General features: G+C 39.1%; 2 protein-coding genes across 5 annotated transcripts in view; one reads left to right on the forward strand and one right to left on the reverse strand.

Annotated features, from left to right (window-relative positions):
• LOC139442879 (poly [ADP-ribose] polymerase 1-like) overlaps positions 1 to 9,736 on the reverse strand; it is a 30,341-nt gene extending 20,605 nt beyond the window's left edge. Inside the window, exons 1-8 of the mRNA XM_071223786.1 lie at positions 9,604 to 9,736; positions 8,176 to 8,196; positions 7,594 to 7,717; positions 5,388 to 5,506; positions 3,919 to 4,058; positions 2,491 to 2,568; positions 1,280 to 1,364; positions 317 to 433 (exon numbers count right to left, since the gene is read on the reverse strand). Coding sequence (XP_071079887.1) covers positions 317 to 433; positions 1,280 to 1,364; positions 2,491 to 2,568; positions 3,919 to 4,058; positions 5,388 to 5,506; positions 7,594 to 7,717; positions 8,176 to 8,196; positions 9,604 to 9,723 — 804 coding nt within the window. The 5' untranslated portion in view covers positions 9,724 to 9,736. The remainder of the gene's footprint in view (positions 1 to 316; positions 434 to 1,279; positions 1,365 to 2,490; positions 2,569 to 3,918; positions 4,059 to 5,387; positions 5,507 to 7,593; positions 7,718 to 8,175; positions 8,197 to 9,603) is intronic.
• A 2,507-nt stretch (positions 9,737 to 12,243) lies between these two features.
• Positions 12,244 to 24,511, forward strand: LOC139442979 (protein YIF1B-B-like). 4 transcript variants are annotated; one of them, XM_071223908.1, is made up of 10 exons: positions 12,244 to 12,290; positions 12,369 to 12,414; positions 16,157 to 16,276; positions 17,292 to 17,431; positions 18,032 to 18,136; positions 18,681 to 18,759; positions 20,270 to 20,327; positions 21,194 to 21,349; positions 22,399 to 22,492; positions 23,714 to 24,511. In XM_071223908.1, the coding sequence occupies exons 2-10, from the start codon at positions 12,387 to 12,389 to the stop codon at positions 23,870 to 23,872; spliced, it is 939 nt and encodes a 312-aa protein (XP_071080009.1). In that variant the 5' UTR covers positions 12,244 to 12,290; positions 12,369 to 12,386; the 3' UTR covers positions 23,873 to 24,511. The 4 variants fall into 4 exon arrangements, with proteins under 4 accessions (XP_071080009.1, XP_071080007.1, XP_071080008.1 ...); XM_071223906.1 differs by having other exon boundaries at positions 12,384 to 12,420; XM_071223907.1 differs by having other exon boundaries at positions 12,384 to 12,414.
• The last annotated feature ends 124 nt before the right edge of the window (positions 24,512 to 24,635 follow it).

Consider the following 24,635-nt stretch of genomic DNA (forward strand, 5'->3'; position numbering starts at 1 on the left):
CCGGGTCTTCGGTGTGACGAGCAAACGCATTAACCACTAGGCTACCCGACAGCAATAAGGAGTGCAATAATCACTCGTCAGATAACAAGCATCATTTTCTCAATTGCAGAAGGTGTTATCCATGCCAGGAGTACGTCATGATTCATGTGTACATTTTAGGGATTATTATATAATATTGACTCAGAGACTCCTGATCGTCACTTATGTTAAGCCTTAGACTGTGTGTCGGAGCAATAGTCTAAATCTATCAACATCTATGTATCAGTACATATTGTATCGCGCAAACGTTTCTCGCTTTGTCAAATGGTCACCCCACCTTGCTCTCGCCAGAAGGTATTTTCTGGTTGTTTAACTCCAGGAGAAGCCTCATGGCCTCATTGGAAACATTCTTCGACAGCTGGTCTCTAGCACTCCAGATCAGCTGACTTTGTTCCTGCAAGAAAACAAATTATGTCAGGCATTTCTAGCAATAATTCATACAAGGGCTTAATCTGAAAACAAATAAATCAGTTAAAATCATATAGTGAAATTCATTGGCTAATTTTGAACAATAGTGAGCGAGTGGGGGGTTTGTGAAACCCACAAGCATGCGTATGATGCTGACAAACCTAGAGGTGAGGTGAAATTGGGTTTAACGTCGCGTCCAAGATCATTGCACTTATATAGCGACGTGCATGCATGTGTGCGTGTGTGTGTGTGTGGCTGCTTGTAGTAGACCGGACTGATGCAGATTTATATTCCTAGCCCACTGAGATGACATGCAGCAGTTTAACATGAATATCCCACTCAGACACAGTATACGGACTCCAAGCCGACCGGTCCTTGTTTTAGCCCCTTAATGCCGAGCGCCAGACAGGGTAACAACAAGTACCATCTTTTAATACTTTTGGTATGACGCGGCCGGGGATCGATCCCCGGACCTTCCGCTCTCCAGGCGGACGCTCTTCCACTAGACCACGAAGGCGGTCGACAAACCTAGAAAAATCATTGGGGTGAACCGGGATTCGAACCAACGATCATAGGTTTCTCGTCCAGACTGAGCCACCAGTGCCCCCAATTGTGAGCGAGCGAGTGTAGTCTCACACCGCTTTTAGCAATATTCCAGCAATATCACAGTGGCGGGACACCACAAATGGGCTTCACACATTGTACCCATGTCAGGAATCGAACCCAGGTCTTTGGCGTGACAAGCGAATGCTTTAACCACTGGGCTAGCCGACCGCCCCTTTTTCCCCATAAGCTCCCTGGAGTAACATGCTGGTTAGAACATTCTACTAACTTTCAGCTTCTTTTCTTCTTCTGTGTCTTCTTTCTTTGCTTTCTTCTTGTTTTTTTCCTTAATTTCTTCAGCCTTCCTCTTTTGCCTAAAATCAGGATTAAAATCTGTGAACATAGTTAACCAAATACAATTCCAACGTGCACACATTCAGTATGCACCACAAAGCTATCCTACAGTGCTTTAGCCAGGATTTAACCCCAAAGGGACAATTAGCACATGACTTTTCCAAAAGTGTGCAAATAATATCTGAAACACAGAACACAAGTGAGCAATATGTCACGGTTGCCACACCTTCCTTGTTAACCAATAAACACATCTTATAGCTGGTAATGATGCTTCATTCTTCAGGGAAACATCGTTACTTTCCATATCGGGTACATGTTTCCAGGAACAGCTAATCAATGACATACTTGTTTTAAGAAATCAAATGATGAAATATTTTAATTCAGGTGCAATGATTTTCACTTTTGAGTCAAAATTTCTAGTATTAATGTTGCATAAATGTACAATAACTGACAGATGTGTACCTTTGTATTTGCACTTTTTCACCAATTTCCGCAAATTTGCTTAAATGATGCGCCATAACTTAGGCACAGTACACACCACCCATTATGTACCCTCGATTATCCAGTCTATTAGGATATATAATGGGATGATTTGCTAGCATAGCTTTGTAATGATTTTGGTTTACTTTTTCAATCAAATTACACTCATGAGCGAACATTTTGTTGGTTTGTTGTTTAACGCCGCACTCAGCATCGATCCACGCAATTGAGTTACAATGACATGCATCAATCAAGTAAGCGAGCCTCACCACCCAATCCTGATAGTTGCCTCTTACGACAAGCATAGTCGCCTTTTCCGGCAAGCATGGGTTGCTGAAGACCTATTTTACCCCGAATCTTCACGTTCAAGAGGGAAAGTTGTTCCATATCAAGCTACTGAGATGAGAGATGGATTTAGTGAGAATGGAAACACATTAGACTGAACAATCGAGGATGAATGTATTTATAGGACTCAGAAGTAAATGTTAATGAATAAGCGATGTCTTAATCTAAAGTCAGTAAGATTGCAGTGAGTTCGGTTAACTCTTTTTAGCAAATACTTCAGCAATATCATGGTGGGGACACCAGAAATGGGCTCCACACATTGTACCCATGTAGGGAATAAAACCTTTAGGTCTTCACATGAGAAGTGAACACTTGACTTACGCTTTTGGGTCTCCCTTCCCAATCAATTCAATCAGTTCATCTTTGTCTTCTTTCTTCAACTTGCCAAAGCCCAAGATCCTAAAGACAAAACACCAATAAAACATTCATGCTTCTGTACAAGATTTGATATAAATTACAATAAATGTCGAGAACATGATTGAGTGAGTGAGTTAATATCTAAAGTCACATTGGCAGTATCTTGGCCATATTCAAGAACATGAAGGAAAGCATGTTTAAGGAGTGTAATTTTAAGGGTTCTGATCTTCAGTCATTTACAGCATTAACTTGATCATGTTAACACTTGAATCATCATGAATTTATCTTTCCATGTCACTGACGTAGAGAGTGAGTGAGTGAGTGAGTGAGTGAGTATGGTTTTTACGCCGCTTTTAGCGATATTCCAGCAACATCACAGCGGGGGACACCAGAAATGGGCTTCACACATTGTACCCATGTCGGGAATCGAACCCGGGTCTTCGGCGTGACGCGCGAACGCTTTAACCACTAGGCTACCCGACCGCCCCCACTGACGTAGAGAGAACAAGAAAGTTATGTAGCTTACATGAAGTTTTCTGGTTTATTTTACAATATTAGATCATACAGACAAAAGAAGAGTAAACAGGAAAACAGCATTACCCACTACCATGGGGCACATTAGAATTTTGCTTGTTATTACAGTTGTGAATATAAAATATAAACCTATAAAGACTCAAGAAGAGATAGGCTCTTGGGCCACTTGATGTCATCAGAAAAAATTATTAAATGTGAAATTAATACACACAAAAGGCCCCTTCTCTGGAAAAAATAACTCAGTCTAGATAAGTATTTCTTAGAAAAGCTTACTTCAGTTGTTTCTGACGACATTATACACTAAGTAAAATAACATGCATCAAGGGACGTAACTCTGTAAACAAAAAATCTAGGGGAACAATTATGGAACTCAGTCTTGACAAGTATCTCTTATGTAAGCATGCAAACTTTTCACGACCAGCATCATCAGTGTGTAAAATTTCCTTTCTCTAACTTGAATGGTTTTGGGGAAAATTCTGATGAACAGACAAACTCTGTTCCTATATCCCCCACCCTACTTCGAGGGGGATAATAAACAACAAAGGTTTCAACACGACAGGCACATACAATACAATAACCCAGGAAAAATGCTGAAAATGCACTTGTCTTTTGTTCATTGTGTAATGCTGAATTCAGTAATAGTCCAGCCACATAACAGTGGTCTGATTATAATCAAGTCTGGACGGGACAATACAGTGATGGACATCATCTACGCATTGACATGCATCAACCAATTCACGGAGACTGACAACCGATCCATTAAGTCACCTGTAACGGCAAGCAAGGTTGGTGGAGACCTGCAGTGAAACCTGGAATCCCCAGAGGGCTCATGCATAAAAAACACACAAAACACCCTACTTTTCAACATTGAGGTCAGGGCCAAAGCCAAGGTCTTCTCTGTTCTCCTTGAAACACTCGCTATGGTACCACAGGTCTTGGGGGCCATACATCTTGGCACGCTCACTAGTGTAGTCCTTTTTGGATATACGAACAGCATCCTGGTTGTAGAGAAAGCATGCTAAAGGTAAAGTTGACTTCAAAGAAACATAATCATCTGATTCATCTCTCATCTAATTAAAACCAGATCTTAGTTCTAGCTACCACTAAACAAAGATCTGAGGACATCCCATTACAGGTCAGGTCAAAACGACCTATTATCCGACCAATCAGAGCGCTGCATTCCAGATCAGGAACGTGACAGTCTGATAGTGTTTTCTAATCATGCAAACTCAAAAAGGTCACAGGGGGTGAAATGGATTTTAACGTCATGTCCAAGATTTTTGCACTTATATAGCGATGTGTATGTATGCGTGCTTGTGTGGCTGCTTGTACTAGTCCAGACGAATGCTGTTTTTATAGTGCTAGCCCACTGAGATACCATCCTGCAGATTAACATGAATACCCCACTCAGACACAATATACCGACTCCAAGCTGACCAGTCCTTGTTTTAGCCCCTTACAAAGTTATTATAAGTTAATGCCAAGTACCAGGCAAGGTAACAACAAGTACCATCTTTTAAAGTTTGGTATGACGTCGGCTGACACTCTACCACTAGACCACAGAGGCAGTCAATCTCAAAAAGATGGATATTATTCAGAACAACAGTTCAAGATGTACCAATGAATCCATCAAAATCACCTATCACTCACTTGAAAGGGTTAAACATTTGAACAGAAGAGACTTTAGCCCATGGGATGTACTTCCACACAAACTAGGCTACCTATTAGATATTCTACAATGCTCTTTTGTTAAGTTAAGTTTTGAATAAATTTGTCTAAATACTTTTCCAAAGCAGTCTTGAATGGAAGTTGCCAATTTGAACCAGTGCCATATAACTCAAGAAAGCTGCTTTCTGATTGGTTAACGTCGAATTCTTGTCAGTCATTTCATTGGTCAGTCAGTTTGCGGAAGGTTCATTTCATGTATACACATACAGGTATTTGGCACCAACACTCTTCTCATCTCAAAATATGGCATAAACATTAAACATGCTGAATGAAAACAGCTTTGAGATATTTCATGGATTATAATCTGGTTTATGCGAAAGGCATAATTTAAGATTATTTGCTGTAAATATAATACTTGACACCCAAACTGGTGGGACAGGTAATCTATACAATCATTTATCACGACGTGATGATTGCATTCATGAGGACACTGACGGAGAACATATGTACACTACTCAAAAGATGTTAGAAACCACCCAACTTTGTAATATGACCATGGTTAATCTTTCATGGCTGGTGGTTACTGCAACGCACAGACTTCCAATTGTGGGTGTTCTGAACTTCTTTTGAGTAGTGTATGTAGCAGTAGAGCTGTGAACCTTTTCTATCTTGCTGTCACATCCTCGACACGTGCTGCGGCCTGACTTGGCATACTCGGTTGTGAAATCATTGTAGCCGGACCCTGGCACAACATTATCCCCAGCATCTCCGGCTCCACCTGGCAGGGAATATATCCTTATTATCACATGGTGTTAAAGATCCTTATTATCACATGGTGTTAAACATGCTTATAATCACATGGTGTTAAACATGCTTATAATCACATGGTGTTAAACATCTTTATAATCACACGGTGTTAAACATCCTTATTATCACATGGTGTTAATCATCTTTATAATCACATGGTGTTAAACATCCTTATTATCACATGGTGTTAAACATGCTTATTATCACATGGTGTTAAACATGCTGCTTATAATCACATGGTGTTAAACATGCTGCTTATAATCACATGGTGTTAAACATCCTTATAATCAAATGGTGTTAAACATGCTTATAATCACATGGTGTTAAACATCTTTATAATCACACGGTGTTAAACATCCTTTGAATCACACGGTGTTAAACATCCTTTGAATCACAGGGTGTTAAACAAGTTAATTCTCTTCATTACCATCTTTAACAAATCGGGGTGACTCCTGAGTTGAGGTCAAATGGTGTTAAAGTGCATCCAAGATTATTGCACTTATATAGCGATGTGTGTGTGCATGCATGCGTGAATGTATTAGTTCGGTCTAAAGCTGACTGATAGTGCTAGGTCACTGAGCATGCTGAAAAATAATGAAAACAAAATAAAAAGAACAAAAATCCCAAATCATCAAAAGGCACCACTTTCCAACTTGACTTATTGATATTGAGAGTTTTGACAAGAAATATTTAACGGTTTTGGACTTCTGCTCCGGAAGCAGAAAACAAACTGCTGACAGACGGATAGACATGCTGATCTCTCTATCCCATGATATCCCCTCTCCCAATTTTCAAACCGGGGGATAATAATTGAGTCTGGATAATCCAGTGACGGACATTATCAGTCAGGTTGTCAAGGTATGATGACATGCATGCTATCAGTCAACCATGTCCCCACGACAACTAAGTTTGTTCTTAGAGAAAAACAATGGCTGCCCCTCCAAAACCCCACCAGTCTGACCCACAGGCCCTTGAGAAAAGCAGCTCTTTGATTGGACCGGTAACTCATGTGACTGCCAGTCCCTGTGGACCGGCAAATAAAGTACATAATAAATCTTTGTTGTTGAACAAAACATTGGCCATATTCATATAAGTATTTTTTTCAGAACAAAGTCAGCTTGTCTGTTAACAATCAGGGTTTCCCCTTGCCTATTTTTAGTTCAAGGATATAACATTTCGCTTTGCTTCAAGGATGAATATATATTTGTAACGACTTAGTCTCGAAATATTTTTAAATAAAGAGACAATTGTAACTGTTCTTTGTGTGAATGTCTGAATGATGTGTAAATCTAAGTAATTTATTTCATCATTGCATTGAACATGATATTGACAGAATTAAAATCAGGTAAATTTCATGTTTTTTTATTTGTTGAAAGTTGGGACTGACATAAATTCGGGGGGACTGGTAATTTTTAGAGTTGACAGTCCACTAGGACTGGCAGTTTCAAAAGCCAGCAGGAACTCTGACACTCTGACAGCAATGACGCAAGGGCCTGTGGTCCGACCACCTCAGCACCTAATCTCGATTCATGACCTAGTTTCACTTTCAGAGACAATGAAGTTCACGTGTCACTCATGATACCATGATAATAAAACTAAATTCAGTAATATATTGTGCAAAGAAATTATCACACATAACCCATAACCAGACAGGAGACAGGAAGCAAACAATGCATCGAAACTTGACAGTCAATAATTTTCAGAAGCAATTTTGTTATACAATGTTATATCTAGACTGATTTTATTTACAATTTAAACACTTTTCAAATCAGTGCGAATCCTGCAGATGGAAAACAAAAGCAGGATGGGTTTTGGAAAATTTGATGGCTGCCCCATAAAAAAACAACACCAGCCTGACCACCTGATCCATTTTAATCGCCTTGTTCAACAAGCATAGGTAATCGGCCACCTATATCATTGTCCTAACCTGAATGGGATCCCAAAAAGAAGTAACAATACCACTACATTACTGGTCGGAAATAAACAGTGGTCAACTTGGATATAACTTGTGTCATTTACCCCTGTAACCAAGGTAACATGCAGAGTTCTCCAACTCACCACCAACTTTGTCCTTAATCTTCTGCTGATCCTCCCACCGGAGAGAATGAAATCCATGGATATCGTCTGGATTTTGCACCTTCGACCGTTTCCAGAAACAGGCATAGTGGAACCAATTGGGGACCTCATAAAGATAAGACAGTATTTACAGACATGTCAACAAAAGGTCAACCAAAACCGAAACAGTTTGGGAAAACAAGGTGACCATCTAGAAAACACAGTCACCTTTTATTTTCGATTTGGAATCAAAGTTCACTTTATATGAAATATAGCATACTGTATTCGCTGTATTAAGTGTTTGCTCCGATGAAGGTGAATGAAGCTTGAAATATACAACTAGATGTACTTCTATGAGTCTGTAGATACTTTTGTTTCACATCGTTTAATATTCTCAAACATGTTTCTGTGCGAGTTACAGAAATCTGTGGCCTGCTGACTTGCTGTCATGTGAGCAGTGACCCAATCTCATACAGTCACTTGTTCCTGTAACAGGTGCCATCTCGAGTATGCACATCCTCTACAGGTAATGGCAGCTTAAATTCATTTAAACACATAAAACACACAAATTAGTGTTTGACTTACCTTTCCATCAAAGTGGGGTGACTGAAACAAAAAAAAAGGAATGAATATCGGTTTCAAAATATGTTAGTACAACAGATATATGATTTCATTATGTTCCCAAAAGCCATGCAATGGAAGTGCCAAGTTGTCAAATTCATGTTAAAGGGGAATGTGACAGTAGAATAGTCAGAGTCCATACAGAATTTCAGTCACAAAAACCAAAGCTTTTTCAAGGCTCCCTCCTCAAAATGTTTGGCCATTCAAATAAAACATTTAATTTCACACTCTAATCCATAAATGATCAAGACAGCATTAGCTGTAGAACTAACATGTTTAGTCCACTAGTCCTTATAATAATAACATATAACAAGACCCTTTAAAATTCCAAATGTCTTTTACTCCTTATGAAACCTTAACTATTGGGAATTTTGGCAAGGGCTGTAGGACTAGTGCCAATTCTATTGCTACAGCATGTGTGACATCAGCGCCATGCCCTATTACCAATTTTACTCACTAATATGATATATGTTATTCAACACTGTGTTGTGTTTTATATCATCAACTGTGATGCGAAAAGACATTATTTTTTAAAGAAACCACCTTTATGACTTTAATAATAAAAATAATAGAAAAGAAAAGCCTACAACTGAAGTCACAGAGTTACAAATAGTAACATCATAGAACATAATATAGGATGACATCACAAACAAGAAATGTGACGCCAATGATGTCACAGAGCAATAGAATAGACAGCAGCCCGTCGTTAGGGGAAAGCAGACTGCTGTCAAGTTACTGTCACCCGCAGATTTAAGATAAACATGTGAGCATTTTTATGATAATTCTATCAATTTTAGCTAAAATACTTTAAATGCTCACATTTAGAAATCTAGTCCATTATATATTCCATTGTAACGTTTATGTTTACATTATAAAGCCTTGTACAGGAGACATCTGTACTGGTCCTGTCGTTTATAGCATTGTAAGTGTCAAGTTTTCATTTTGAAAAGATACAAAGACAAATATACCAAATAGTGTAAATTTTCCGGCATAATAAATTAAAAAAAAACAATATATTGCAGGGGCGGATCCATTTTGCACCTATTGCATTATTTACACCACCCGCCGTAGCTACCATACGTTCGTTGATTGGTTGCTTAGTCGTCACGTGGTACAATCAGACTGCCGGCATAAGCATGTTGAGCTGTGAGCTTACGAATATATATATATAGTATACACTTATAGATACGATGACATGGTAAATCTCAACCTATAACAAAATAAACAATATTAAATAAACAAAATGTCGTACCAAAATGTATAGAACTATATCTAAATTAAACGGAAAAAAACGTTGTTATCTTGCACCCGAAGACGAAGTTGAAGAACAACATCGTGGGACATTGATTACAAATCATGAAACCCTCCTTCCATGTCGCTAGTTCATTATACCTGAATCATGATAGCCAACCGGAGAGAATCCTGACTGATTGAGCCCTTGCATCCTTTACAAGAAGCACGGCCACTCTTCGCATATTCAGCTTTAAATGGCAAGTCGTGGTGGTCAGCCATGATTAAGAAACTGCCGCGGTTTGCACACGACACGCAATAGTCAAGCGAGTGCGGGTTACCTCCCCTCACGCACCTGCAAAGTTATTTTTGAGAACTAAAACGCTCATAAACAAACGTAAACTCCTAAGTTCTTCAAACAATACCGAACACTTAAAGAGAGAACTTAATCATGGGAAATTTTAAACATGAAACATAGTTTAATTCAATGGTGTTCGCTCACAGAATTGTGTCCATGCGACCTGTCATTAATTGACTAGTTTTGTCAATACGCATGCCCCTGTAATCATACGCAGATGAACAATTGGCGTACTCAGGTATTTCGACCCGTGAAAATCCGGGGTAGAATAGGTCTTCAGCAACCCATGCTTGCCGTAAAAGGCGACTATACTTGTGGTAAGAAGCGACTAACGGGATCGGGTGGTCAGACTCGCTGACTTGATGCTTGTTATCGCGTGGATCGATGATGTCAATCACTGGATTGTCTGGTCCAGACTCGATTATTTACAGACCGCCGTCATATAGCTGGAATATTGCTGAGTGCGGCGTTAAACAAACAAACAAACTCGGGTATTTCATTATTGATAGTGACGACACATGTGGATCTGTCCCGACCTTAGTTGACATTGTACACTAAACAACTCACATATTAATGTGTTAGGATGTACACATTTCCTGGTATAATGCCAGATGACTATAACTACATTACACAAATGGAGTTATAAAATGTTATGCTTTATTAAACTAATATTCCGTAGATTTGTAATGTCACACGATGACATAAATATGTTATTGGCGAGGCGGCGAGGATAAAGAAATGTGTTAGTAGCATCGCTGGTTTAAGATGTGTACATACCCATACAAACTCGACATATTTCATTTCATGTTCATTTAATAATGAAGAAACCTGATTACAAACGATTATTGTGTATATGCCGATTGAACCGAATTATATTTTCATTCATTTCTCAAAATAGCAAAGTAACTCGTAACCCCTTCCCAGGATTGTTAGCAATCAGGGTGTAAACGAACTATTTTGCTTGTGTTTTGGTCAATTCTAGCTTTTAGGTCGAAGTTATTTGGTGGACTGTTTGAATCGAGGCTCGTGGTATTAGAGTGAGTGAGAAGGGTTATATATTTCAATATCAAGTCGAAATATGTAAACATTGGTCGAGGAAATATATGTGAAGGTTGAAATGTTAAAGTGCATGAGTACGAATATGTGCGAAAGTTAGTAATGAAAGTACATCCTTAACTTTAACCTATGAGAATGATGAAATACATGTAAGTGTATTAATTAGTATACGTGTATTTGAATATGAGAATGTACTATGAAAGTACTTCAGATGTGAATGATACATGACAAATGGCAAGCCATTGTTGTTTTAAATGTCTTCACTTTAAGATAACGATGATGTCTTTGACAATTTGCTGCCGTTTTCAACGCGCAAATGTGGCGTTGCTTTGACGCAAGGACGTTTTAGAGTTATCACGGCAGTAAACATATTTTTGGATCCATCACCATGCCGGCATTAGGACATGCGTTTGTGAGATAAGAAATCTCTATACTATGTGTTTATGAAGTAAGAATGGAAAACATCCCCGCTATTTAAAACCTTCAATGAATAGATACATTGATGTGAATGACGACGTTTTACATTTCCCGCTGTACACGATTCGTGACCAACTCGTGTTATTCCGGGACAAGCCGAATAGCGGGTCACGGAAAGGGGCGAGTGGTGACGAATGGCTGTACACACAACACAGCAGATAATTCCTACATGCTGTAGGCTTGCGTTTGATTCAGGAACATCTCAGTATCAATTGCTTTCAATACGTAGTAAAAAGTTTGTATTACAAATTTATATATTATCTTACAAATGTACTTGGTCATGAAAAATTGATACAGTTCTATTGTTTTAAAATCTTCTAAACCTTTACCATGGGCATAATGGGTAACTCTAAGCTGTTTTCACAAAACCGGAGGTACAAAATGCACCGGGCGCACGATGCCTGTCGTGTCTGTACAGGTTGTGTAAATGTGGGAAGATTATAATGGCATTTTGGGGCTTCTTGAGTGCAGTTTAGATATCACTCTCCAGAACCTTTTAAGTCACCGTGAAAAGGCCATTTTAATGCTAGAGACAACTACATTTTTCCTCCATACAAATGAGCTTCTCAAAACAAACCCTACATCCGAGGAATGTTCCCTGATTTGGTACTGAATAAAGAATTGTGCTTGATGTTATCATGTGTCAGCGATGTTATTAATGTGGTTGTCATGAACATTTAATACAGTTCTATGCTTTTAAAAACTTCTAAACCTTTGTGTGCTGATATCAAGAAACACATGTCAAAATAGGTTACATAGTGGGAGATTGAGACTCGCGAATTTTAAAAAGAATTGCGTGTAACAATAGCTTTGCACATTCTCAATGTACTGTTCATATGTGCTTTTTCTTGTGTTGGTCACACGAGTTACATGGGAGGTAACTCTAAAAGCTTGGATTAACGCCCCTGTCTGTCTGTGTGTCTTGCCAACTCAGAATCGAGTTTGACAGTGCAACGTGGTAAAATGTTCTTGCACGATTAATCGTATAGGCAGCTGTATTGTGTTTATATTTTCTTTGATAACTTGTTATTGATAGTTTGTTTAATTTCAGAAAATGGACGTCCCATCTGGCTTCAGACAGCGTAAGTGTACGTCCAGTTTATTTGACGTCTGGATGTTGTGTGTCTCGAGTGACGTGCCAGCTGAGCAAAACCTTTCCATTGAAAGCCTGAGCTTTGTCCCTGCACACTAGCACTGTATAGTAATAAGCATTGTCGTGAATGTAGGATATAATGCATGGTGATCCATAGTGCATGAAGATGATCCTTAGTGCATGAAGAATATTACTATGCAATATCTGATTAAGATAAGAAATATGTCTGTAAAGTCTGTTGCATATGAACTTTGTCACTGTAATTTGTTACAGTGTAAACCACAATCTTCTTTCAAAGGGATTTTTTAATACTGTTAATGGGTGGGGGGTGTTAGTATAAATGGGTAGTATTGCTTGTATAAGAGATTAAAATTATGATATTGATAATTTTCTGTGACATTTGAAATCAGTCGGTTGTCTGTCCCTGAACATCATTAAACCCAACTCACTCATGACTTTTGTATTTATATCAGCATTAAGCTCCTATAATAAGATTTAAAGACATTACAATTATTATTTGTGCATGTTCAAAACCACATTTCAAAGATGTCAACAGTAATTTGTACATGTTAATGCATTGTACAAAGGTTCTGATGCTGTTGCTTTGAATGCCACTAACAATATAGCCTGGTTATGGCCTGGTACCTCATTACAGCCTATTCACATGTACAAAAGCAGTAGTAATGATTGTTTCCTTATGCTCCATTTCCAAGTTCCAATGCATACCTTGTCCACATTAGTACTGCCCGACCTAAATCATTATGCTATGCCTTGTAGTTACAGTATGTACAAAGCATGTTTGAGTAGGTGGAAATCTGCCTGCCGTTCTTAACTTTGAGCATGACAGCATGGCTGAACTTCTAAACTCTATTTTAGATGTTTAGATATTATTTTTCATTTATTTGTGTTTTGTTACTGTTCTTAAGCATGTTCAGCATTCTCTGTTATTGTGATTTAAGAAATATCTTTCAATATGAGCAGGTAAATGATTTCTTTTATTTTGAACATGTTAGATTTTATAATGCATAGCTCAGCATCTTAGTCAATGTTTAGAAATTCAGAGATTCAGATACAGCAACAAGCCAATTGCATTGCACATGGGATACTGCTTGATTAGAGGGAGGTCATGTGTTTTGATGTTGTTAACCTGTTTAAAACACTGAACATACAGAATGCTTCATTAATTACTAACCATAAGCCACTAGTCTTACCATGAAAAACACTATAAGCATAAATATGATTTTTATTTAAAACAAGAGGTATTATTTAAGTAAATAAATGTACATCCAATTATAACTAGTCAGGGACTGAATGGAACATTACCTTATTTCTTGAGGCATTAGTTTTAACAGAGATTGTATATTTTACATAAGAATATGAGAGGTATGGTTCATTATAGCAACCTGCATGAATACACTTAATACAACAGATTGTTGAACTTCTGTATTTTATAATAGGATTAGCATGTCATTATGATGGTTGATCTCTAGCCTGTATAGGTTCATTGACAGAGGAGGTCTCTAGGACATCATGCAATGCCATGCTAGTCATTAGTATGATTAGATCTGACTAACACAGGTTTGGTAGTTACAGTGATATATACTACTCAAAATAAGTTAAAGAACACCCTTTTTTTCACGTTACTAGCATAGTTTATCTGTCATGACAGATTAACTATAGTACAAGTAATATGAAAGAATCGGGTGTTCCTTAACCTCTTTTGAGCTTCACATGCTGGTGTCGAACAACATTCCCTGAGTCATCGTTGCTGTCCATTGCTATTCCTTATCAATTTATTTGAGGAGATGAGATATTCCATCCCTATCACTATTATCAGTATCATCCCAACAGGGAATGAGAACAGGCTTTACATTTTGGGGGTATCACATGTGGGGAAATGTTAGTATGGTGAGCAAATGCTTTAACAGCATACAGCGGTAGAAACTAATATTTTTAGTTCACTAGTCCTCATAATGATAATATGCTAGTCCTTATGATACCTTAACTATTGGGCAGTTTGGCAAGGACAACAGGATGAGTGCCAATTTCTGATACTGGCATAGCTACATCATAGTCCCCCCTGTTGCCCATCAAATTTGCATTGCCAATGAAAAAAGATTTCTCTGTTAACATTAGGACTGGGACCATTGGAAAAGTGGCAAGACAAAACAAATCATAATATAGAAAGAATGGCACAAGATGAAATTTAATAATAGTATTAACAAAAATATTTTTTGCTCCATATGTTTGGTAGAAATTTCACATTCAGACTGGACAAATGGTCAAAGTAAAAAGTACTGCAATGCACTGAACTTTTCTGTGAAAAACCCATAAAGATCTCGTTTCTGTACAGGTTGTGTGAATGTGGGAAGATTATAATGGCTTTTGGGGCTTGTTGAGTGCAGTTTAGATATCACTCTCCAGAACCTTATAAATCACAGTGAAAAGGCCATTTTAATGCTAGAGACAACTACATTTTTCTTCCATACAAATGAGCTTGTCAAAACAACCCCCACTTCCCAGGAATGTTCCCTGATTTGGTACTGAATAAAGAACTGTGCTTGATGTTATGTGTTATTAATGTGCATGGGTTTATGAGGTAATGCTGTAGCATCATACATACATGACATAGAACATGTAGAACCCCTAACAGGCAGTTCAACTAACACTACAGCTGGCACTAGACGTCACACACAGGCATCCAGACAGAGGATACTCTGGTTCTATGTTTGTGTTCTTGTGAAATACATTGGATCTTGTTTGACATGCTTGGACATTTTGCAGTCCCTTGTAATTCAGGGTCTGAGGCAACTAAGTGTGGATCAGGTGGTCACAATGGCTGCTGTATGGATGGTACTTCATGATTGTAATGAAGGGCAAATTTCAGTTTTGGGTCATTAACTGATCATATGGATTGTTGCTCTTGTCATCGACCACTGGTTTGCCTCACCCGCCAGTTTCCTTTATTGGCTTATGGGGGGCACGGGTGGCCCAGTCGTCTAAGGCGCCGTGATTCGCTGTGCAGAGTTGCACCCCTTGGGCATGCCTGAAACCTATGATTGTGGGTTCGAATCCCGGTTCGCCCCGATTATGTTTCTAGGTTTGTCAGCACCTTATCTGTGCTCGTGGGTTTCACCGAAGTGGTAAACGTCTGAGACCAGCATCACTTCGGGCTTTCCTCCCACACTAAGCTGACATGCCGTGATATAACTGGAATACTGTTAAAAGCGGCGTTAAACCCAACTCACTCACTCACTCATTGGCTTATGTGATGAAGCTGAAATATTGCTGACTGATACAAAAAAGATCTGAGAATTTGAGGCTTCTATTTCTTCAAACTCAAATGTTTGTATTGAAACAGATATTACAAGTAGTAAAGTAGAAATTGTAGACTGTTTTGCTTACTAAGCACTTTACTCCTGCAAATGCCTTTGGCTTGATGTCAGTGTTGTATGTACTGATATGCTGTCTGTGGTTTGAGTGTACATACATGATGGTAAGTGTATACATGACCTGAATCCTCTTATAATCATACTTATGAACCATGAAACACTATCCTATTGTTAAATGAACTCATTTTGCATATGTGTTTCTTGCTAATATTAAATTATAGGTTCATTTAAGTACATAAAACAAGTTTTGTAAAGATTATTCTGTGTATGAATCATTAAATATTAGATAGATGAATGGGAGTTAAGGTATGGTGTTGCATTTGTGAATGTTCTCTGCAGCTGGGCAAAAGCGGAAGGCCAAGGGCACCAAGTCACAGAAGCCCCAGTTGTTTCAAGACACCAGTTCCCCTCCTCAACCAGGACACTTTCCTCCCCCAGGCAACTATGGACAACCACAAGGTGGGTTCTGCAGGGGCACTAGGTGTATGTCACCACATTACAAGAACCCAACTGAAGGAGCCTTCAATGTCTCCTGGCTTCTACCCATATTGATTTTATTCCCACAGAAATGACTAGTATGGCAGCTATAGATTGAGATGGCGGTAAATGCTTGTTTGAAACCTTTTTGGATTTAAGACAAATACATTTTTATGTACATATGTACTGATAGGAGAGTTATGAACAGTATCCATGTCGACCGTTAATGCAGACAGTGGTAGAGTGTGATTTTGTCCATGGGATCTAAAACAGGAAAAAATACAAACTTCTTTTGCCTGCTTTCATGTCTCAAATACTTGTTATGTAAGTGTCAAAACCAGTGTCATAAGTCAATACAGTGCTGATTGGAAACGGGGTTAACAGCAGCCTTGATTGAGGACTTGTCAATACTGTATGTTGATGTGATTGGTGTTGTCCTTCCTTAGCCCATTGCATTATAGGTTGTAGCAGGATCAAGTTGGGTACATGGAATTTTATGCATCCCTCGTTAGGTTTTATACCTCTCGCCTCCGGATTGTGGTATAAATCCAAATGCAGGTGATCCTGCTACAACAAATTTATCTTACCAACATGTTTTAATGGCATTGTAAAAGAAGAAAAACAAACTCAAAATTGATAGAAAACAGCTGTTTGATTGAGCTGAGGTTAACTTGTGCTGTGATACGTGACTTTCATTGACTCGGAAAAAGCAAGAGGCTTTTTGCATCAAAGCAGGCTATAAGGGATTTATTCTGCCTCTCAGGAATCCAGGTGCAGCCTGATTTATTCGTGGTGGGGTATAAGGGATTTATTCTCCCACTGAGAAATTTATTTCCCTCCACGGCGAGATACACAGTATTTTATCAAGATCACATGGACCAATCAGATCTCATAATTCTGACATGGAGGTATGATAAGTTAGATTATGAAAGGGAAAAAATGTGTGGTAGATTATTAAATGAATCCTGTCACTGGTATAACTGTCTTGTGTTTGCAGGTTATGACCCTAGTGGTGTGCCACCTGGTGGTCCGAATCAGTTTCCAGGACAACAGTATATCCAGGATCCCATGGCTAACATGGCTATGCAATATGGTTCCTCATGGGCCGGCCAGAGTAAAGATATGCTCAACAAGAATGTAAGTCATGAGCTCATTTGAAGTCATTTCCATCAGATATGACCAATGCTGAAATTAGCTCATTGAAAAGAGGCGCATATGGCCAAGTGGGGGAACAGGTTACCAAGTCATCTGAGGTGCCACAATTTTGTGTCCAGAGTTGCGTCCCTTGGCTGTACCAGAAACCTATGATTGTGGTATGCCCAATCATACAGTGATTGTGGTTTTGAATCCAGGTTTGCCCCAATAATGTTTCTAGGTTTGGCAGCACCATATCCGTGCTTGTGGCTTTCACCAAAGTGGTACCGGTAAACATCTGAGATCTGCATCACTGCAGGATTTCCTCCCACATTAGGCTGACATTCCGTGATATAACTAACTGGAATACTGTTCAGAGCGGTGTTAAAACAGCTCGCTCACTCACTCACTCACTCACTCACTCACTCACTCACTCACTCACTCACGCAGAATATCGCATAGTGATAAATGTTTTTAATCTGGGTCACTTTGGATTTTTAAAAAGATTTTGGAATTTACTTACAAAATGTAATTTACTTTCTGTGGTAATCCAATATAATATTTGATCATAATAGATGTGATTGTTTTTGTTTTTGTTTTCAGATAGAACAGTATGTAGCGACGTCCAAAATCAAATATTATTTTGCTGTAGACACAGCTTATGTTGGCAAGAAGCTGGGGCTACTGGCTTTCCCTTTTACACACGCAGTAAGTTGTCATATACTGTCAAATTACACTTTCCCCTCCTTTGAAAATCACCTTAAAGATTCATTTTTTCAAAGAGGCCTTTTGTAAGTTTCAGGTCATAACAAGTAGAAATTACTGAAATTTGTATGCTTTCCATAGATATTGCAATATCATTGTCCGCAGAGTTAATTTCATCCTCTCTTGTTGCTGTGTCTAATACTTCTACCGGTAATTGTAATTGGGGGCACGGGTGGCCCAGTTGCCTAAGGCGCCACGATTCAATTTGTAGAGTTGCGTCCCTTGGGCACGCCAGAAACCTATGATTGTGTGTTTGAATCCCGGTCCACACCGATTATGTTTCTAGTTTTGTCAGCACCATACCCGTGCTCAAGGGTTTCACCGAAGTGGTAAACGTCTGAGAACTGCATTATTCGGGCTTTCCTCTCACATTAAGCTGACACGTCGCGAACTATAATACTGTTAAAAGCAGCATTAAACCCTCGCTCACTCACTATGTGTAATTCTGCATTAGGTGATCAGTTGTATCGTATCATATGTTTTACAGGACTGGTCCATTAAGTACAACCAGGATGAGCCTGTAGCTCCAAGATATGAAGTGAATGCTCCTGATTTATATATTCCAGGTAGGTTTCTCTATAACCTTACACTGTCCTCATTAGATGCGTCATGGAAATATTGCTCGTGTAACCAATATTTCACTCTCAATTTAATAAGATATGCAAAGGCTTTCAACCTACCCACTATCAACCCATGAAGATCCGTGTTAGAGGCAACTTTACTTGTTGTAAGAGGCTACTAACGGGATCAGTTGGTCAGGCTCGCTGACTTGGTTGATGCTTGTCATATCATATCCCGCTTGTGTGGATCGATGCTCATGATGTCAATAACTGGATAGTCTGGCCAAGACTCGATTATTTACAGACTGCTGTCATTTAGCTGGAATATTGCTGAGTGGTGTTAAACAAGAAACAAACAAACAAAAATCTACCAACTATCAGAAATTGTGAGGTATTATCTAAAGAATATGTAAAGGATGTAAAGTGAAGCTAGTTCATCAATGAGAAAGGGCAGAGTTGTATCGTGGCCTTGCCAGGAACTGGAGTGTTTGGTTTCACAAACGTGTTGTCTGTCTTAGTTAGACCTGCATGACTGTAGCATTTCTCAATATGTCTGTCATGCTGGGATTTAACCATTTTCAGGAGGCAAGGGAGATAACTGACTTTAAAAATCCAGTTTCCGCCCTTGCTGGTCTAGGCTGCAAGTTCTATTTTGGCTGGCCTAACAAGTCTGTGTATTGTCCAATCAAAATCATGTAATGAAATCAACATTGGGTTAGTAAACAATATGGATTTCAACGTGCAGATTTATGTCGACTGCAGGATTTGCAAAGGATGTATTCTTTCAACTGGGCGTTGACATATATTTTACAAATCTTTTCATGTTTGGTTTGATGCACTTCGCTTAGTAAGACCCGTTTTATTACAATATATATCTTGATCATCGATCAGATCGTCTTGACTGGGTGACGCTATTTTGTTGGAAGCAAATGCAAGTGATATGAGAGGTTGAATCTGATTGGTCAGTAGGTGGGGCATAGAAGGGACATAAGGTGGCGCTACGATCCAGTCCAAGAATTCCAGCCTGGTTTGGCAAGGATGGAAACTGGATTTTTATTGTCAGTTAACTCCCTTGCTTCGGGAAGATGGGATTTAACTGGGTACTGGTCAAAGCGGCTTTAAATTAAATCTCCTGAAAGAGATAATTCCCTGTAAAACATCAGTGAGTGAATGGAGTGTTTTCCCACAGTCTGCAGTATTTTAGCTTTTTAACAGTGAAGTATTGGAACTAGTGGTTGATTATACCAGCAGAACACTACACTACTGTGGGTTCTTGACAACAATGTGTCAGTATCAATGGTGGAGCAATGGCTGGATCAGCACAGTGCATGACCATGACCCAGAGTGTTAAATGTCTTATAACCTGCTTATTATTCATCAGTTTACTTTTGTGCCTTTTTATAAATTAACATAAGAGTTATACATATCCTCTCATGTTCTAACATCTGTAAACATACCAATGAGACAGATGCTACGAGTGTCATGTAACTAGGTTTTGCCACTCTTTCTGTTTCAGTAATGGCATTTGTCACGTATATCTTGGTAGCCGGTCTAGTACTAGGAACACAAGACAGGTATGTGTATGGAGTGTGTGAGTGAATGTTGTGTTATGTCAGTCACCATCATTCCAGATCAATTATGGAGAAATGATGTGCTCTTACACTTAGTGCAGTGTCCGAAATAACTGCCTGCCTGCCTGCACATGGCTGGTAACTTTTCTGTCAGGCTGCATGAAATTTTCCTCCACCTGCCCGACTGTATGGCAGATAATTTTAAGACTACTTGCGTATTCAGTTTTATTATAACTCCTTGTAGATTCTCAAATACTTGTTTGCATTATTTCAACTGAATCAAGACACAATTTGTCTCTTTTTTCGTGTGATTTTTTTAATAATCATAGTGTCTGAATGAGGGCAGGTAAGTTTGAAGATGTGCATTCAACACTTATGGGTCGCCAGACCGACTGTATTTTGGGGTTTAATATTATTTCAAAATCTGACTTAGTGTATTGTATCACCTATAAAACTTCTGAATGTATCAATGTAACCTGTGCTTAAACATGTTCAAACAGGGCACCCCACAATCCCCCCCCCCATTTCTAAATACGGGCATTTGTAAATGAAATCGCTCCATTTTTTTAACCGTTGTTTAGATTCCATCAAGCTCATCCAGATAGAAAGATTTGACTCGCCAGCCAAATACTGATACGTGAAAGCATATAATCTTCAAAGCAACATGCAGTTGGTGGTTGCTTTATATTTGTTGGTAACACATCACCAAATGAGTTGATTATGGTGGTTCTAGTCAGACAGTGTTGTAATATGTTTACACCCATGCACACCATGTTTCAAAATTGGGGATGTATGTTATTGTTCTGTCATTGTCGTTGGTGATATTCAACATGTCTGGGTGTACATTTAGGGCAATTTGTGTTTTTCAGGTTTACTCCAGAGCAACTAGGAATTCAAGCGAGTTCCGCCCTTGTTTGGTTTATCATTGAGTTGCTGATTGTCATGTTCACGCTGTACGTGATGAACCTGAAGACAGACCTCAAGTACCTGGACATCATGAGCTACCTGGGATACAAGTTTGTAGGGTAAGGAGCTGTGTCACAATGCAGCCACATTCTCATGAAGCCTTGTGTCTGCTCGCCACTCAATCCTCTGGGGTTCAGACAATGTTTGAAAGCCATTCTTGAAATCCTTCAGTATGATATGGTTGGTATATTTCTTGGTATAGGAATTCATTGTGTAGAGTTGCATCCCTTTAGCAAGCCAGGATCCTATGTTTGTGGGTTCGAATCACTGATTCACCCTGATTATGATTCTTGGTTTGTCAACATATGCATATGCTAGTGACACGGCATCATATACCATAACTGAAATTCTTTCAAAGCTGTGTTAAGCCAACTCGCACCTTATCTGTGACATTTTATAGATTAAGGACAGGCAGGATAAGTTAATGGTGTCTGTGTTAATTTTATGCATCATAAATGGTCTTGAAAAATGTCACTGCTGCGTCAGTGGCGAACAAGGAGGGTTGTCATCGTATTTCACAATATTGATGTATTGAAAAAGTTATAATGACAATACTGTATCAATACAAATTTATGAATATTGATACGAAAGTACTAATTGACTACTACCGAATGTAAACGTTTACATGTATTAAGATTACCATGGATAAAATGGACCATGAGAAGGCAATTTGAAACATATAGTGGATCAGGGCCCCCTTCCACAAAGCAACTGTAGCGCTAAGACGATCGTAACTCCTATATTTTAACATAGACTTACGACAGTCGTAGTGCTACAATTGCTTTGTGGAATGGGACCCAGCCTAGTTTTTATACACATACAGAATTATTTTTTATCAATATATAGATATATCATCAGTGTTAGAAATTGGCACTAGTCCTGTAATCCTTGCCAAATTGCCCAATAGTTAAGGTATCATAAGGACCAGTAGAAATTTGCCATTTTTATGGGTTTTGCTATAAGTTATCATTATAAGGACTAGTGGACTAAAACTGTTAGTTTCTACCACTGATCATGAAAATGTTTGAGTTGATATGTTTCCAATACATAATGCCCCTACAAACAAGGTGAGTGTCGTGCAGCCACTAAGTGTGTTTTGATGTTGCAGAATGATTGTGTGTCTGCTGGCAGGCCTAGTATTACAAGGCATGGGCTACTACGGAGTGCTGCTCTGGTTCAGCATCACACTCATCTTCTTCCTGGTAAGTTCAGATTTGCTCATTTATCATCCTTGACTGGATGTGAATTAGCTATATAAAACATGGACAAGTGCATCCTAGTATTGAAAAATGTGATATTTATGTCAACATGCACTAAGTGCCAAGTGCATCCTAGTATTGAAAAATGTGATATTTATGTCAACATGCACTAAGTGTCAAAAATATAATGTGTCTGACTAACCAATACTTGTCCACACAAAACTGATCTTTGAATAAACTTAATTACCACGCTACAACAATAATCCCTGTGTTACATGTAATTTGACATTATCAAGCTGTGGGTACTTCAAGATTGTGTGCACATGTTCCTATTACATTTGACATGCACCATTAATTTATGTGACAGTGGCAGCAGGTAGGCTTATGTTTCAACTTTGATAAATTTATGGAACTAGAGTGCAACCTTATTTTGTCTGGTGCAATTTGGTTTTCATGTCAACATGCCTCTGGGTCATGTTAGATCAAGTTCCTTAAATTGAGCCCTGCTTGATCTGTCAGCACCATAGTGATTCTCGTTACCTGCTCACCTTGGGCTCTCCTCCCTCTATACGCTGACAAGTCATAATGTACCGGTATTTGAAATACTATTCAGCCCAAATCCTTTTTCTCAGACACCTTACATATTAACAGCACCCTTAGCCAAGTCAAAAGTTGAGTATTATGTGCACACACCACACACATATATATTTCACTGTATGTATTTCAACATTATTCTTGCCATTATGTTGTCTACAACAAATTGCTTTCAAGTCCTGTGACCGAGGTACTTGGTCCAAGTCTTTACAGTGCTGAAAGTCTTTCTATTTTAAAGGTTTTTCATATCCATTAGGGGCGGTCGGGTAGCCAAGTGGTTAAAGCCTTCGCTCGTCACGCTGAAAACCCGGGTTCGAATCCCGACATGGGTACAATGTGTGAAGCCCATTTCTGGTGTCCCCGGCCGTGATATTGCTGGACTATTGCTAAAAGGGGCGGTCTGGTAGCCTAGTGGTTAAAGCGTTCGCACGTCACGCCGAAGACCCGGGTTCGATTCCCGACATGGGTACAATGTGTGAAGCCCATTTCTGGTGTCCCCGGCCGTGATATTGCTGGAATATTGCTAAAAGCTGCGTAAAACCATACTCACTCACTCACACTATTGCTAAAAGTTGAGTAAAACCATACTCACTCACTCACTCACTCATATCCATTACTTCTGTGTTGCAGGTTCGAACTCTGAGGGTGCAGATACAGCCTCACAGTACTGGGGACGATTTCTCCCGTGGAAACAAACGCAGCTTATATCTTATACTGACTATAGCAATATGCCAACCCTTGCTTATGTGGTGGCTCACATATCATATCATGTTTGGACGGAAACAGTAGACATGCACCAGGAGTAGTGGCCGGACAATACTGCTAGAGTACAGAGGGCACGGGTGGTCCAGCCTCTCGGCACAGTCAGGAACAGCTGTCCTGGGTTCAGACCCAGATTCGTCCCGGTTATGACCCTTGGTCTGTCAGCTTTATACCAGTGCACCTGGGTTTCACTTCGTGTGGTAAACTTCCAGGGTCTGTGTCACTTCGGGGTTTCCTCCCACATCAAGCTGACATGCCGTGATATAACTGAAATACTGTTCCGAGCGGTGTTAATCCAACTCTCATTTACTTGGCTAGAGTAAAGTTACTAAGTCATACTGGACCAGATGTGTTACGTGGATGTGCAGAGATATCAGTGCTATTTGCATTGAGGAATTGTGAATGTGTCAGTGGACTCCATTCAATATGTTTGCATGATATAATGTATTATAATGACAAGAAGAATATATTCATCCTCAAGAAAAGAATGTTCTTGTCTTCCTGGTATCATGGGATTTTAAAGTGTTATTGCTATCTTCTCTTTTTAAAAATCCTTACTAATCGAAGAGATCCAATTATTTGACAGTGATTGAGTAAGGAAGGCTAGCAGTGACTGGGTTTAACAGACCCTCAACCCTAGGATGAAAGAAACTATCATGTTGAAAGTAATTTTGGTGATATTATTAAGAATAGGTTCTTCGAAATCCTGATTTGCCCCAATTATGTTTCTAGGTTTGAGAGCACCATACCTATGCTGTGGTAAACATTAAGACGTGCATCACTTCAGGCT

The sequence above is a fragment of the Haliotis cracherodii genome, unplaced genomic scaffold, assembly GCF_022045235.1.
Source record: "Haliotis cracherodii isolate W230 unplaced genomic scaffold, xgHalCrac1.p SCAF_5, whole genome shotgun sequence".
Taxonomy (NCBI): domain Eukaryota; kingdom Metazoa; phylum Mollusca; class Gastropoda; order Lepetellida; family Haliotidae; genus Haliotis; species Haliotis cracherodii.